The 15505-nt window shown below is 45.9% G+C and overlaps 1 protein-coding gene across 10 annotated transcripts in view; it reads right to left on the bottom strand.

Moving 5' to 3' along the window:
* ppfibp2b (PPFIA binding protein 2b) overlaps positions 1-15505 on the bottom strand; it is a 474628-nt gene that overhangs the window by 33014 nt on the left and 426109 nt on the right. For all 10 annotated transcript variants that reach the window (XM_086008336.1, XM_086008341.1, XM_086008339.1 and 7 more), the window contains 3 exons: positions 11165-11287; positions 10256-10381; positions 9433-9621 (listed from right to left, as the gene is read on the bottom strand). In XM_086008336.1, the coding sequence (XP_085864462.1) occupies positions 9433-9621; positions 10256-10381; positions 11165-11287 (438 nt within the window). The remainder of the gene's footprint in view (positions 1-9432; positions 9622-10255; positions 10382-11164; positions 11288-15505) is intronic.

Below are 15505 nucleotides of genomic sequence, written 5' to 3'. Positions count from 1 at the left end.
AACATGGATTTACAAAAGGTAAATCGTGCTTAACTAATCTACTGGAATTTTTTGAGGATGTAACTGGTAGAATAGATAAGGGAGAACCAGTGGATGTGGTGTATTTGGACTTTCAGAAGGCTTTCGATAAGGTCCCGCATAAGAGATTAGCGTGTAAAGTTAAAGCACATGGGAATGGGGCAAGGTACTGACTTGGATAGAGAACTGGCTGGCAGACAGGAAGCAAAGAGTTGGAATAAACGGCTCTTTTTCCGAGTGTCAGGCAGTGACTAATGGGGTACCGCAGGGATCGGTGCTAGGACCCCAGCTATTCACAATATATATTATTGTTCTAGACGAAGGAACTAGATGTAATATCTCCAAGTTTGCAGACGACACAAAGCTGGGTGGGCGTGTGTGCGGTGAGGAGGATGCCGAGAAACTCCAGTATGATTTGGACAGGTTGGGTGATTGGGCAGATATATGGCAGATGCAGTATAATGTGGATAAATGCGAGGTTATCCACTTTGGTGGCAAAAACAGGAAGGCAGATTATGATGTGAACGGCAATAGATTGGGAGAAGGGGAAGTGCAACGAGACCTGGGTGTCCTTGTGCACCAGTCGCTGAGGGTAAGCATGCAGGTGCAGCAGGCGGTTAAGAAGGCAAATGGTATGTTGGCCTTTGTAGCGAGAGGATTCGAGTACAGGAACAAGGATGTCTTGCTGCAGTTGTACAGGGCCTTGGTGAGACCACACCTTGAGTATTGTGTGCAGTTTTGTTCGCCTTATCTGAGGAAGGATGTTCTTACCATGGAGGGAGTGCAGCGAAGAATCACCAGGCTGATACCTGGGATGGCAGGAATGACGTATGAGGAGAGATGGGTCGATTGGGTTTATACTTGCTGGAGTTTAGAAGAATGAGAGGGGATCTCATTGAAACTTATAAAATTCTAACAGGACTAGACAGACTAGATGCAGGAAGGATGTTCCCGATGGTCGGGGAGTCCAGAACCAGGGGTCACAGTCTAAAGATAAGGGGTAAGCCATTTAGGGCAGTGATGAGGAGGAATTTCTTCACCCAGAGAGTGGTGAACCTGTGGAATTCTCTACCACAGAAGGCAGTTGAGGCCAATTCATTAAATATATTCAAGAAGGAGTTAGATATATTTCTTAAGGCTAAAGGGATCAAGGGATATGGGGAGAAAGCAGGGACAGGGTACTGAATTTGGATGATCAGCCATGATCGCATTAAATGGCGGAGCAGGCTCGAGGGGCCGAATGGCCTACTCCTGCTCCTATCTTCTGTTTCTATGTTTCATCTAGCAGCTCTATTGAGTGCAAAGTGTCAGCTGTGGTTCAGTGGGCGGCACTCTCGAGGTGGGAGGGGCTAGGAGTGAGCAGGTGCTGCTGGGTGCTTGATTACTGCAGGGGGTTGCAGTGAGTTTGTAAAAAGTTGGTGGTGGTTTTTTTTTCAGGTTTGAGAGCCTTTTCAGTCCATAAACAGCAGCCAGAGGGGCCCGGAGTGCCGGGAGCCTCAGAGCACAATGCTCCCAGAATGAATTTAATCAGTGGAGAAAATGTTGGGGGAGGGGAGAGAAAAAGGCCCAAAGATTTGGGCCGAGACCCCAGGAGGTTTGGATAAGAAAACACGGTGGTGGTTCAGTGTGAGGATAAGGAGATACGAACTTGGGATATTATCCCATGAGGACTGCGGCGAGGGAAGCTGCTTTGCCTGCCGAGCAAAGCTGAATGTTGGGTTCGAGGTGACGGTCAGTGGCCGAGAGGAGCTGGAAAAGCTTTTACTCAGTTTGAAGGTTGGTGATAAGTTCTTGGAGGTATCTCTGCTATATTCTGAAGAGATGGTGTTCTCATTCTTAAACCTGCCGGGTTATATTGAGGACGATGTGCTAATCAAAAAGTTGGAGCCGTGGTACATTAAAATTTGCTCGGCAATAAAGAGGAGATATTATCCAGGAACGCGGGTAGCAGATGGAACCCGTTATGTAAAGGTGCGGTTCCCAGAGGGAGTGAAATCATTACCGTACAGCATGAAATTTGAGAGAATGGAAGGAGTGCAGTACTTCCGGGTACTGCATGATAACCAGGTGAAGGTTTGTTATTATTGTCTTGGACATGAACATCTTGCAAGAAGCTGTCCAGACTTGTACTGTTATAACTGTGGCGAGTCTGGACACGTCGCTCGGAGCTGCAAGGCGGAGAGCTGTGGGGTGTGTCACTAATGCCCCACTCGCTGTGAGTGTGAGGCAGAAGGAAGCCCCTTGAGTGATGAGGGAATGGAAGAAGGAACAGGAGGTGTGAGTGGAGTGGCTGGAGGAGTGGAGCCGGCGGAGGACACAGCTGGTGAATTGACAGGATGGATATGGTGGAAAACACACCAAGTACAGTGGAAAAGGACAAAGACGGCAGCAGGTAGCAAGGGTCGAGTGCAGACTCGAGCCTTAATACGGTTCACCTCTCCCTAAAGAATCTGGTGTCCGTGGGAGGAGAGGAGGCGGGAGCTGGGTGCGTGGTAAATGTAAGTACTCCAAAGACGGGGAGTTGGACATCTCGGTGAGCAGGAGGGGGCAAAACAAGGAGAGGGTGCAAGAGGCAGGAGCCTTAAAGGGACAGCAGGATGGGAGCGGCGAGACAAAGATGCCAGAAGACAGCAATATAGGTACGCCATTGTCCCAGAGAGAGAAGGATTAGGGAGCACGGGTCAGAGGTGGAGATGTGGTCGAAGGGAGCAGCACTGTTGGAGAAACCGCGATAGCAGGAAGACTCTCTATGGGAGATGATGTATCTGACGGGGAGCAGGATTATGTATCTGACGGGGAGCAGGCACAGAGGGTTACAGAAGAGCTTGAGAGTGAGGAATTAGAGGGGGACAGAGACATGGAAGTGGGGGGGGGTGGGGTGGCACCATGTGGAAATGGAAAGGTTAGTGGAGGGCAGAAGGAGGGAGAAAGGGCAGCTCCTTGGCCCAAACTTAATGCAAGGAAGAGGCTGAAACAGCAGGGAGGGGTCAAACAGGAGGTGAAAAAGAGCTGGAGGCTGCAGGAAAAAGCAACAGCTGGCCGAAAAGTTGGGAATGAGCATGAGAGGAGGGAAGGGCCAGAGATTAAATGATGGGGGCATTATCAGGCATACTTCCCTTCTTCGGAGCCATGATTACATTGGTCTCGATTAATGTGAACAGACTGAGGGGTGAGAAGTAATTGCAGCAGTTGTTGCAGGGTTTTTAAAGGCACGGACTTGTCGTGTCTGCAAGAAACCTTTTGGGATGAGGATATCCTAGAAAGAGTTCGGAAGGTTTGGAAGGGAGAGGTGTTTGCAAGTTGTGCAAACAATAACCGTAGAGGGGTGGCTGTTTTGGTGAGTCCGTCCATAAAAGAGAACGTTGCTTTGGTAGAAAAGGACACAGAGAAGATTTTTATAGCTAAGGTTAAAAACAGAGGAACTTAATTGCGATCTCTTTAATATTTATGCACAGAACGACCATTGCAAGCGTCGCGATTTTTTCGGGGGTTATTCACTGAAGCGGCAGAGGTGGAAAATCCTTGTATAGTGGGGGATTTTAATGTACTTTTCTCTTGGATGGACATTTCAGCCCAGATGACCTTTAAGGATGATAACTCCAGAAGGATGATTGTAAAAAAGATGGCAATTTTAAATTTGAGAGACTTATGGAGGGATCGGAACCCCATAAAAAGGGAGTTCTCCAGAACAGGTTGGGTGGGTGATGTTTTAAAACAGAGCCGAATAGATTTTGTGTTAATGCGGGAAGGGTTAAGTTCTGAGGTGGTGGAGATTTATTACAAAAAAGTATTTTTTAGTGATCACTCGGCTTTGGTTCTTAGAATTAGGAACAGCAGAGTTAAGATCGGTTCAGGGGTGTGGATTTTAAACAATCAATACCTGAAAGAAATTGCTTATAAAGAAGGGATTTTAAATATAATAAAGAATGCTCGGAAGGAACCTTTGTTCTTGAAAGAAAGAAGAGTTTGGTGGGACAATTTCAAATGTGAGGTAAAAGTTTTTTCGGTACGTTATGGGAAAAAGAGAGCGGCAGCTAACCGGCGTTGAGAAGAGAATATAAACAAAAGGTTTACGGATATCTGTAAAGCAGTTGACGGAGGGGATAAGGGAACTGAGACAAAGCTCCGGGTGCTAAAGGAAGAGTGGGAATTATTGCAAAGCTGAAAAATGCAAGGGGGCCATTCTCCGTGCAAAGGCTAAAGATGCATTGGAGGGCGAAAGATGCACTAGATATTTTCTAGAGCAAGAGAAGCTGCAACAGAGATTATCGTTAATTGAAGAGTTGAAGGTTGGGGAGAAGATCATTCATGAAAGTGGGGAGATTTTAGAGGTGGCTAGCAGCTTTTATCAAGAGTTATATACAAAAGAAGACATTTCCAATTTGGCGATGGAGAAGGTTACTGCTTTTATTGAAGAGGGTTTAAAGGAGGATGAGAGAAGCATGTGGGACAAAGAAGTAGGATTAGCGGAAATAAAAGTAGCAATAAGTGGAATGAAGCGGGGGGGAAAGCCGATGGACTAAGTGCAGAATTTTATAAAGGATTTTTTGAGATTTTATTCCATTGCTCTTAGAGGAGATTAAAATTGAGGGAAGCCTGGCCCCATCTATGAGGAGAGGTGTCATAAGCTTAGCTTATAAAAATAAAGGGGATAGAAGGGATCTAAAGAATTGGAGGCCCATCACATTATTAAATGTGAATTATAAGATCTTGGCGAGGGTTATGGCAAATCGTATGAAGGAGGTGTTACCGGAGATAGTTTTGCCCTCTCAGACCTATGGAGTCATAGGCCGGGACATCGCAGACTCTGTGGTCTCAATCCGAGGTGCGATAGAGCTCATGGAAGAGAGTGGGAGGGAGGCTTATGTTTAAAGATAGATCAAGAGAAAGCCTTTGATAGGGTCTCTCATGAGTTTTTATTGATGATTTTGGAAGCATTTGGTTTCGGGGAATATTTCATTGAGTGGATAAGGATTTTTAATTCAAACATATTTAGCTGTGTTAAATGTAATGGTTTTTTATCCAAGTATTTTCTGATACAGAGGTCAGTGAGACAGGGTTGTCCCCTGTCCCCATTGTTGTACACATTGGTAGCAGAACCATTAGGTTATATGATGCGAAAGAAACAAGGTGTAGTTGGGATTGTGGTCCCCAGTTCTGGGCTGGTGTCAGTGATACGGCAATATGCAGATGACACAACCTTAACATTGAGAAATGGAGAGCCAGTGAGGAAAGCTATGGATGTAGTGGAGGAATATTGTAGAGCTTCAGGAGCCAGAGTGAATTATAGTCAGTCCCAATGCCTGGTTGCAGGAAGGGGTAGGGGGGAATGGTTGGAGGAATGTCCCTTTAAGGTGGTGGAGGTTTTGGAAGTTCTGGGGATGCATATGGGGTGCAAGAAAGACAGGGATAAAGTGGATCGATTAAATTGGGAACCGAAGGTTATGAAAATTTAAAAGATTTTGGGAAGATGGGAAAGAAGGTGGTTGAAAGTGCAAGGAAGAGCGACAGTGGTGTCTGCTCTCCTGCTATCTAAGCTATGGTACTTATTGGTGGCCTTCGAGACACACGACAACGCAAAATCGTCGAGCAGAAACTGATAGCCAAGTTCCGCACTCATGAGGACGGCCTCAACCGGGATCTTGGGTTCATGTCACGCTACATGTAACCCCACCTGACGTAGAGTCATCCAGACTCGAGTCGTCATTGGCTTGTTCTCTCTGCACAGACGTGGCCGGACCTGCTGTGATTTCCAGCAAAGTTTTTTGGGTTTTTTTCCTGTTTTTTTTCCTGTTTTTCATACAGACCCCAGCATCTGCAACATTTGACCCCTTGTGACCCCACCTCATTGTTCTTTGATGTAATGTTTTCCTGACTGACCTGTTTGGACACCATTCACACCTTTGATTGCTGTGATTATCTCTCTGCCGAGGTGTGATAAAGGGCAGTTAGAAAGATTACCTGTAATCATCTGGCAGTTTTCTCTGACTATATATGCTGTGCCTATATGCTTCTCTTCACGTCACCTGATGAAGGAGCAGCGCTCCGAAAGCTTGTGATTTCAAATAAAGCTGTTGGACTATAACCTGGTGTTGTGTGACTTCCTACATTTGTCCACCCCAGTCCAACACCGGCATCTCCACATCATGCGTACTTATTGATGGTGGAGGATATTCCTGAGTGGGCGGAAAAGTCCATCCGAGAGGCTTGTGAGGTTTTTATGGGAAGGGAACTTGATTGCTTACGATACAATCATTGGACGGAGAAATCAGGGGAGACTCAATTTCCTAGATATTGATTTAAAGAAAAAATCCTTTAGAATCAAATGGGTGAGGAGATTTCTTCAGAAGTCAAATACAAGTTTTTGGAAGAGTTGTTTTGAGCATTTTTTAAAACAAAGTGGGATCGGAGGGCAGGGGATATTGTATATGGAATACAATAATATGTTTTTGAAATCGATTAAACTTCTCCCTAGGTTTTATAAGGGGGTTGTAGAGACTTGGGCCCAATTTTTTTTAAATGTGCAGTTTATGCCTGAGAGTGCTGAGGAATTTTTAGAACAGCCCTTATTTTTAAACAGGTGGGTCAACATTGAAGGAGAGGTTTTATTTAATCAAGCTTTTATAAAAGCTGGGATTATATATGTGAAAGATGTATTATACGAGGTAATCCCAGGTTGGTTGCCGGAAGTGATAGTGAGGGACATGGTGTGGGAGGAGGATCAGGAGGTAGAGGAAAAGGCAATTATGATCATGTATGAGAGGGTTGTGAGGGCAATGCCACAGGATTGGATGGAAGAAATAAATGCGGAAATCTCCAAAGGAAGTAAAATGCGTCCCGCATTGCCAAGCTTTCTGCTGGAGAAAGGGTGAGAGTTGGACAATTTGACAACTGTAATACTCGAGATTTCTATCAGGTATTTAGAGAATGGAGATTCAAGACACCTGCTGGTCAGGAGTTTTGGCAGAGTATATACCCACAGCTGGACTTCAATAGGATTTGGAAGGGAGTGTGGGCGAAGTTTAAATGTCCAGAGTGGATTGAACTGGTTTTCAAATTGGCTCATAACCGGATTTTTACCATGACGGTCTTGTGCAAGATTGGACGAGTGGAAGCGGCAACTTGCCCAGTGTGTGAGACACGGGATGAGACTCTGTCCCATTTACTGGTGTTATGTTTGCAGTTAAATGATTTTAAGTACTATGTTCGACAGTTGTGTGAAGTTTTTTTTGCTGGGTGGGGACCGAAGAGCGAGAATGGGAATCCCGTGGGACTCAATTTTGAGATGGGGATTGCAGGAGAGTCTGCCCGAGTCTAGCGGAGCGGCAATTCATTTAATGTTCAGTTTGGCTAGATTCGTGATTGTGCAAAGAAGGAATGCTCTGTTTTTTAAGGGGAGGAGAATGAATCTGAAAGAGATTTTAAGTATAAGCTAAAAGATCATTATAAGGCTCTGTGGATGTTTTATTCAGAAAGGAATTTAAAGATTGTATTTTATGATCAATTTTTAAAGTACAATCGATTAATATATGTTACGGGAGACAAATTAAACTTCAGGTTTTGATGTTAAAATGTGGTGGCGGAATGGCTGTGCAGAGCGGCGGAATGAAATTGAAAGATAAAATGGAATGATCACGATGTTGTAAATGTTCTTAATGTTCAATAAATAATATAATAATAAAAAGTGGGTAGCACTCTCGCCTCTGAGTCAGAACTTTGTGGGTTCAAGTCCCACTCCAGAGACTTGAGCACAAAATCTAGGCTGACATTCCTAGTGCAGTGCTGAGGGAGTGCTGCACTGTCGGAGGTGCCGTCTCTCAGATGAGATGTTAAACCGAGGCTCTCTCAGGTGGACATAAAAGATCCCACGGCCACTATTTCGAAGAAGAGCAGGGGAGTTCTCCCCGGTGACCTGGGTGAATATTTATCCCTCAATCAACATCACTAAAACAGATTATCTGGCCATTATCACATTGCTGTTCGTGGGAGCTTGCTGAGCACAAATTGTCTGCAGTGTTTCCTACATTACAACAGTGACTACACTTCAAAAGTACTTCATTGGCTGTAAAGCACGAGGAAACCCACGTGTTTGCGTGGGTTTCCTCCGGGTGCTCCGGTTTCCTCCCACAGTCCAAAGATGTGCGGGTTAGGTTGATTGGCCATGATAAAAAAATTGACCCTTAGTGTTAGGGGGGATTAAATACGTGGGGTTACGGGGTTATGGGGATAGGGCTTGGGTGGGATGGCTGTCGGTGTAGGGACTGGGTGCTAGGGTTTGGATGATCAGCCATGATCTCGTTGAATGGCGGAGCAGGCTCGAAGGGCCGAATGGCCTACTCCTGCTCCTATCTTCTATGTCTATGTTTCTATGGAATGTCGTGAGGTCGTGAAAGGCGCTATAGAAATGCAAGACTTTCCTTTTTTCTTTTTAACGGAAGCAAGGTGGCTCAATTGACATGTAGGCCTAGGGCCTGAACTCATGCCCTTCTGTTTAAAAAAAAATTGTTCCTGGGATCTGGGCATCGCTGGCAAGGCCGGCATTTATTGCCCATCCCTAGTTGCCCTCGAGAAGGGCGTGGTGAGCCACCTTCTTGAACCGCTGCAGTCCGTGTGGTGAAGGTGCTCCCACAGTGCTGTTAGGGAGGGAGTTTCGGGATTTTGACCCAGCGACGATGAAGGAACAGCCGATATATTTCCAAGTCAGGATGGTGTGTGACTTGGAGGGGAACTTGGAGGTGGTGGTGTTCCCACGCGCCGGCTGCCCTTGCCCTTCTAGGTGGAAGAGGTCGCGGGTTTGGGAGGTAGAAAGAAAGACTTGCCTTTCTATAGCATCTTTCACGATCTCAGGACGTCCCAAAGCGCTTTACAGCCAATGAAGTACTTTTTGGAGTGTAGTCACTGTTGTAATGTAGGAAACGCAGCAGCCAATTTGCGCACAGCAAGCTCCCACAAACAGCAATGTGATAATGACCAGATAATCCGTTTTAGTGATGTTGATAACTCCCATGCTCTTCTTCAAAATAGTGCTGTGAGATCTTATGTCCCCCTGAAAGAGCAGACGGGTCCTCGGTTTAAAGTCTCATCTGAAAGGTGCCACCTCTGACAGTGTAGCACTCCCTCAGCACTGCACTGGAGTGTCAGCCTGGATTTCTGTGCTCAAGTCTCAACCCACAACCTTCTGACTCAGGCGAGAGAGAGAGAGTGTTACCCACTGAGCCACAGCTGACATAGGTAGTTAATTAGTCAAGCACCTGCAAATTTGATTTACCCAGTAGAAATAAACCAGAAAGCCTAGCAACTAATCATACTGAACAATAATTACTTCAATAGACTAATTTTATTACAAAACCCGTCCCTCACAGTGCGGGTGGACCTTCTGCCCAGTGCGTGGCAGACCAGGATTGTGGTACCTACCCTCACTTTCGCTGTGGTGTTCAGTGGCGTGTAACTGCTTGACTCGATTAACTCTCTCTTCTCATGCTGAGCCTCCGGGCCAATCAACAGGTTGAAGTGCGTGGTCAGGTGTCGCCGAAGCAACGTCTTCTGAGGCGGGATATTGAGGAGCAAAGCCAAAGTTTCAGAGTTAAAGCGCGGCTCCAATATCTACGTCAAGAACACAAGGAACGAGTTAATGGATGGACATTCCATTCTGCCTTTCATTCACACCATGGCGGGGGGGGGGGGGGTGGGGGTGGTGAGGCACCTCTGCTGGAGATGGAAAACTGGGGGTTTTGGATCAACCGTCCAATTTTCCACTCCATAGACTCAGTTTTAAAATTCTCATCCTTGTTTTCAAATCCCTCCATGGCCTCGCCTCCCTCCCTATCTCTGTAATCTCCTCCAGCCCCACAACCCTCCGAGATCTCTGCGCTCCTCCAATTCTGGCCTCTTGAGCAGCCCCGATTTCCATCGCTCCACCATTGGCGGCCCTGCCTTCAGCTGCCTGGGCCCGAAGCTCTGGAATTCCCTCCCTAAACCTCTCCGCCTCTCTACCTCTCTTTCCTCCTTTAAGTCGCTCCTTAAAACCTACTTCTTCGACCAAGCTTTTGGTCATTTGTCCTAATATCTCAGTGTCAAATTTTGTCTGATAATCGCTCCTGTGAAGCAACTTGGAATGTTTTACTACATTAAAGGCGCCGTATAAATATAAGTTGTTGATGAATATCTGTCTAAAACCGACACTGGGCATTCATCATTTGCCCTTTTGGAGAACGGATGGTTGACCCGCCGCACTTACAACAAGACCACCATGCACACCACTCCCTCGGAGGTTTGGCGCATATTCCGCGAGATCCACCGACCTCAGCCACTCCATCACGCGATGGTTTGACCACTGGACAACATCGGACGGAGACATATGATTCTGGTCGCAAATGAAAGAATGAAAAAAATGATTTTGAGTTGTTACAATCTTAAAAGTAATTTTCTTCAAACAATTCTGGAGAACTTCAAGATCTTGTCCCTCTCTTGCAGAATAAATGTTTGTTTAAACAGCAAGTCCTGATAACAGAATCAACGGGGGACTGGAGAAGGGGATAGTGCAAGGAAGCCCGATATCACCACAGCCAACTTGTGCACAGCAAGCTCCCACAAACAGCAATGTGATTAGACCAGATAATTTGTTTTAGTGATGTTGGTTGAGGGATAAATATTGGTCGGGACACCAGGGAGAACTCTTCGAAATAATGCCCGTGGGATCTTTTATGTCCACCTGAGAGCAGACGGCACCTCCAACAGTGCAGCACTCCCTCAGCACTGCACTGGGAGTGTCAGCCTAGATTTTGTGTTCAAGTCTCTGGAGTGGGATTTGAACCCACGAAGCTTCTGACTCAAAAGCGAGAGGTTACCAACTTCAGCCACGGCTGGGTCAGGCATCGCCTGGGGGGCGTGCGAAGAGGCAACCCTGGCGAGAATGGATCGCATGCCTCTTAGGAATCCCACCGGATTGTCCTTCTATTAATTCCGATGGAAGGACCATCTGGCAGGTTCGGGAACCGATGCGCTATTCTCCCGACTAGGTAGCTCTCTCTATGCTATGCCCAGGTAACGCTTCACAGCAAGGCCCCAATGGTGAAAATCCAGCCTATGGTCTTTTAATCAATGGCTAGTGTGTCTCACCAACATCTGACAATGAAAGCCCACTTACCTCGTCAGAAGGTCTTCGTCGAAGGCAGTTGGGGTGGAACTTGTTGGCATATAGCACGTGAATGGCGCACTTGATACTCAGGTGATGCAGCTGGCTGGTAACCTTTAGAAACAAGAGATCATTCTGCAAAAGAAAGAGAGTCCTTCAGTCAGATCCTCTCGCTCGCCTGAACGTTGACACCACAGGTACAGTCCAGCTTGAATCTTGCTCATGAGGACTGAGTTTTTTTTTATTCGCTCATGGGATGTGGGCATCGCTGGCAAGGCCAGCATTTATTGCCCATCCCTAGTTGCCCTCGAGAAGGTGGTGGTGAGCTGCCTTCTTGAACCGCTGCAGTCCGTGTGGTGAAGGTGCTCCCACAGTGCTGCTAGGGAGGGAGTTCCAGGATTTTGACCCAGTAACGATGAAGGATCGGCCGATATATTTCCAAGTCAGGATGGTGTCTGATTGGAGGGGAACTTGGAGGTGGTGGTGTTCCCATGCGCCTGCTGCCCTTGTCCTTCTAGGTGGAAGAGGTTGCGGGTTTGGGAGGTGCTGCCGAAGAAGCCTTGGCGAGTTGCTGCAGTGTTGTTGGAGCTGCACTCATCCAGGCAAGTGGAAAGTATTCCATCACACTCCTGACTTGTGCCTTGTAGATGGTGGAAAGGCTTTGGGGAGTCAGGAGGTGTTTGTTCTACTATGTTTCTATGTTTGTTAACCCCCCTGCTCATAGTGTACTTTAGGGAACCATAGAAACATAGAAGATAGGAGCAGGAGTAGGCCATTCGGCCCCTCGAGCCTGCTCCGCCATTTAATGAGATCATGGCTGATCATCCAAATTCAGTACCCTGTCCCTGCCTTCTCCCCATATCCCTTGATCCCTTTAGCCTTAAGAAATATATCCAACTCCTTCTTGAATATATTTAATGAACTGGCCTCCACTGCCCTCTGTGGCAGAGAATTCCATAGGTTCACCACTCTCTGGGTGAAGAAATTCCACCTCATTTCAGTCCTAAATGGCTTACCCCTTATCCTTGGACTATGACCCCTGGTTCTGGACTACTCGGCCATCGGAAACATCCTTCCTGCATCTAGTCTGTCCAGGCCTGACAGAATTATATAGGTTTCGATGAGATCCCCTCTCAATCTTCTAAACTCCAGTGAGTATAAGCCCAATCAACACAATCTCTCCTCATACGTCATTCCTGCCATCCCAGGTATCAGCCTGGCGAATCTTCGCTGCACTCCCTCCATGGCAAGAACATCCTTCCTCAGATAAGGCGACCAAAACTGCACACAATACTCAAGGTGCGGTCTCACCAAGGCCCTGTACAACTGCAGCAAGACATCCTTGTTCCTGTACTCGAACCCTCTTGCTACGAAGGCCAACATACCATTTGCCTTCTTAACCGCCTGCTGCACTTGCATGCTTACCTTCAGTGACTGGTGCACAAGAACACCCAGGTCTCTTTGCACTTCCCCTTCTCCCAATCTATTGCAATTCAAATAATAATCTGCCTTCCTGTTTTTGCCACCAACGTGGATAGCCTCACATTTATCCACATTATAGTGCATTTGCCATATTTCTGCCCAATCACCCAACCTGTCCAAATTGTACTGGAGTTTCACGACATCCTTCTCACAGCACACCCTCCCACCCAGCTTTGTGTCGTCTGCAAATTTGGAGATATTACATCCAATTCCCTCGTCCAGATCATTAATATATATTGTGAACAGCTGGGGTCCTATACCGATCCTTGCGGTACCCCACTAGTCACTGCCTGCCACTCGGAAAACGACCCGTTTATTCCAACTCTTTGCTTTCTGTTTGCCAACCAGTTCTCTATCCAAGTCAATACCTTGCCCCCAATCCTATGTGCCTTAATTTTGCACGCTAATCTCTTATGTGGGACCTTATCGAAAGCCTTCTGAAAGTCCAAATACACCACATCCACTGGTTCTCCCTTATCTATTTTACCAGTTACATCCTCAAAAAATTCCAGTAGGTTAGTCAAGCATGATTTACCTTTTGTAAATCCATGTTGACTTTGTCCGAACCTGTCACTGCTTTCCAAGTGCTCTGCTATTACATCTTTTATAATAGACTAGCATTTTCCCCACTACCGATGTCAGGCTTACCGGTCTATAATTCCCCGCTTTTTCTCTACCACCTTTTTTGAGTAGTGGGGTAACATTAGCTACCCTCCAATCCATGGGTACTGTTCCAGAGTCTATCGAGTTCTGGAAGATGACCAGCAATGCATCTACTATTTCTAGGGCCACTTCCTTAAGTACCCTGGGATGTAGATTATCAGGCCCTGGGGATTTATCGGCCTTCAGTCCCATCAATTTTCCTAACACCATTTCCCTACAAATACTGATTTCTTTCAGTTCCACCCTTTCATCAGACCATATGTTCCCCAGCATCTCTGGGAGGTTATTTGTGTCCTCCTTTGTGAAGACAGAACCAAAGTATGTATTTAGTTGGTCTGCCATTTCTTTGTTTCCCATTATAAATTCCCCTGATTCTGACTGCAAGGGACCTATGCTTGGCTTCACCAATATTTTTCTCTTCACATATCTATAAAAGCTTTTACAGTCAGTTTTTATGTTCCATGCTAGCTTACTCTCATATTCTATTTTCCCTTTCTTAATTAATCCCTTTGTCCTCCTTTGTTGAATCCTAAACTGCTCCCAATCCTCAGGATTATTGCTTTTTCTAGCCAATTTATATGTCCTCTCCTTGGATCTTATGCTATCCCTAATTTCCCTTGTTAGCCACGGTTGAGTTACCTTTTTTGTTTTACTTTTATGCCAAACTGGGATGAACAAATTCTGTAGCTCATCCATTCGGTCTTTGAATGTTTGCCATTGCCTATCCACCGTCAACCCTTTAAGTGCCATTCCCCAATCGGACCAGGAGCGCCTTCTGAAAGTCCAAATACACATCCACTGGTTCTCCCTTATCTATTTTACCAGTTACATCCTCAAAAATCAGCTCCATAATGGCCCGTCGCCAACATACTCTGGACAAGCACCATGTTATAAGAACATAAGAAATAGGAGCAGGAATAGGCCACTTGGCCCCTCGAGCCTGCTCTGCTATTCAATGAGATCATGGCTGATCTTGGGCTCAAAGCCACTTCCCCGCCTGCTCCCCATAACCCTTTACTCCCTTATCTTGTAAAAATCTGTCTATCTCCAACTTAAATGTATTTAATGACCCAGCCTCCACCGCTCTCTGGGGCAGAGAATTCCACAGATTTACGACCCTCTGAGAGAAGAAATTCCTCCTCATCTCAGTTCTAAAAGGGCGACACTTTATTCTGAAACTATGCCCCCGCGTTCTAGATTTCCCCATGAGGGGAAACATCCTCTCTGCATCTACCTTGTTGTGTACCCTCAATATCTTATATGTTTCAAATAAGATCACCTCTCATTCTTCTAAACTCCAATGAGTATAGGCTCAATCTGCTCAACCTTTCTTCATAAGTCAACCTCCACATCTCAGGAATCAACCATGTGAATCGTCTCTGAACTGCCTCCAATGCAAGTATATCCTTCCTTAAATAAGGAGACCAAAACTGTACGCAGTACTCAAGGTGTGGTCTCACCAATACCCTGTACAATTGTAGCAGGACTTCCCTGCTTTTATACTCCAGCCCCCTTGCAATAAAGGCCAACATTCCATTTGCCTTTTTGATTACTTGCTGTACCTGCATGCTAACTTTTTGTGTTTCATGCACAAGGACCCACAGGTCCCTCTGAACTGTAGCATTTTGTAATCTCTCTCCATTTAAATAATAATTTGCTTTTTTATTTTTCCTGCCAAAGTGGATAACCTCGCACTTTCCCACATTATACTCCATCTGCCAAATGTTTGCCCACTCACTTAGCCTGTCTATACCCCTTTTCAGATTCTTTGAGTCCTCTGCATAACTTGCTTTCCCACCCATCTTTGTATCATCTGCAAACTTGACTACATTACACTCGGTCCTTTCATCCAAGTCATTAATGTAGATTGTAAATAGTTGAGGCCCCAGCACCGATCCCTGTGGCACCCCACTAGTTACCGTTTGCCAACCGGAAAATGACCCATTTATCCCGACTCTCTACTTTCTGTTAGTTAGCCAATTCTCCATCCATGCTAATATATTACCCCAATTCCGTGAGCTCTTATCTTATGCAGTAACCTTTTATGTGGCACCTTATCGAATGCCTTCTGGTAATCCAAATACACCACATCCACTGGCTCACCCTTATCCACCCTGCTTGTTACATCCTCAAAGGATTCCAGCAAGTTTGTTAAACATCATTTCCCTTTCATAAAACCATGCTGACTCTGCTTGACTGCATTATGAT

The sequence above is a fragment of the Somniosus microcephalus genome, chromosome 15, assembly GCF_052327205.1.
Source record: "Somniosus microcephalus isolate GS21.2 chromosome 15, FLI_Smic_1.0, whole genome shotgun sequence".
Taxonomy (NCBI): domain Eukaryota; kingdom Metazoa; phylum Chordata; class Chondrichthyes; order Squaliformes; family Somniosidae; genus Somniosus; species Somniosus microcephalus.
Note: the sequence above shows the minus strand (reverse complement) of the source record. Positions and strands in the feature narration are given on the sequence as shown.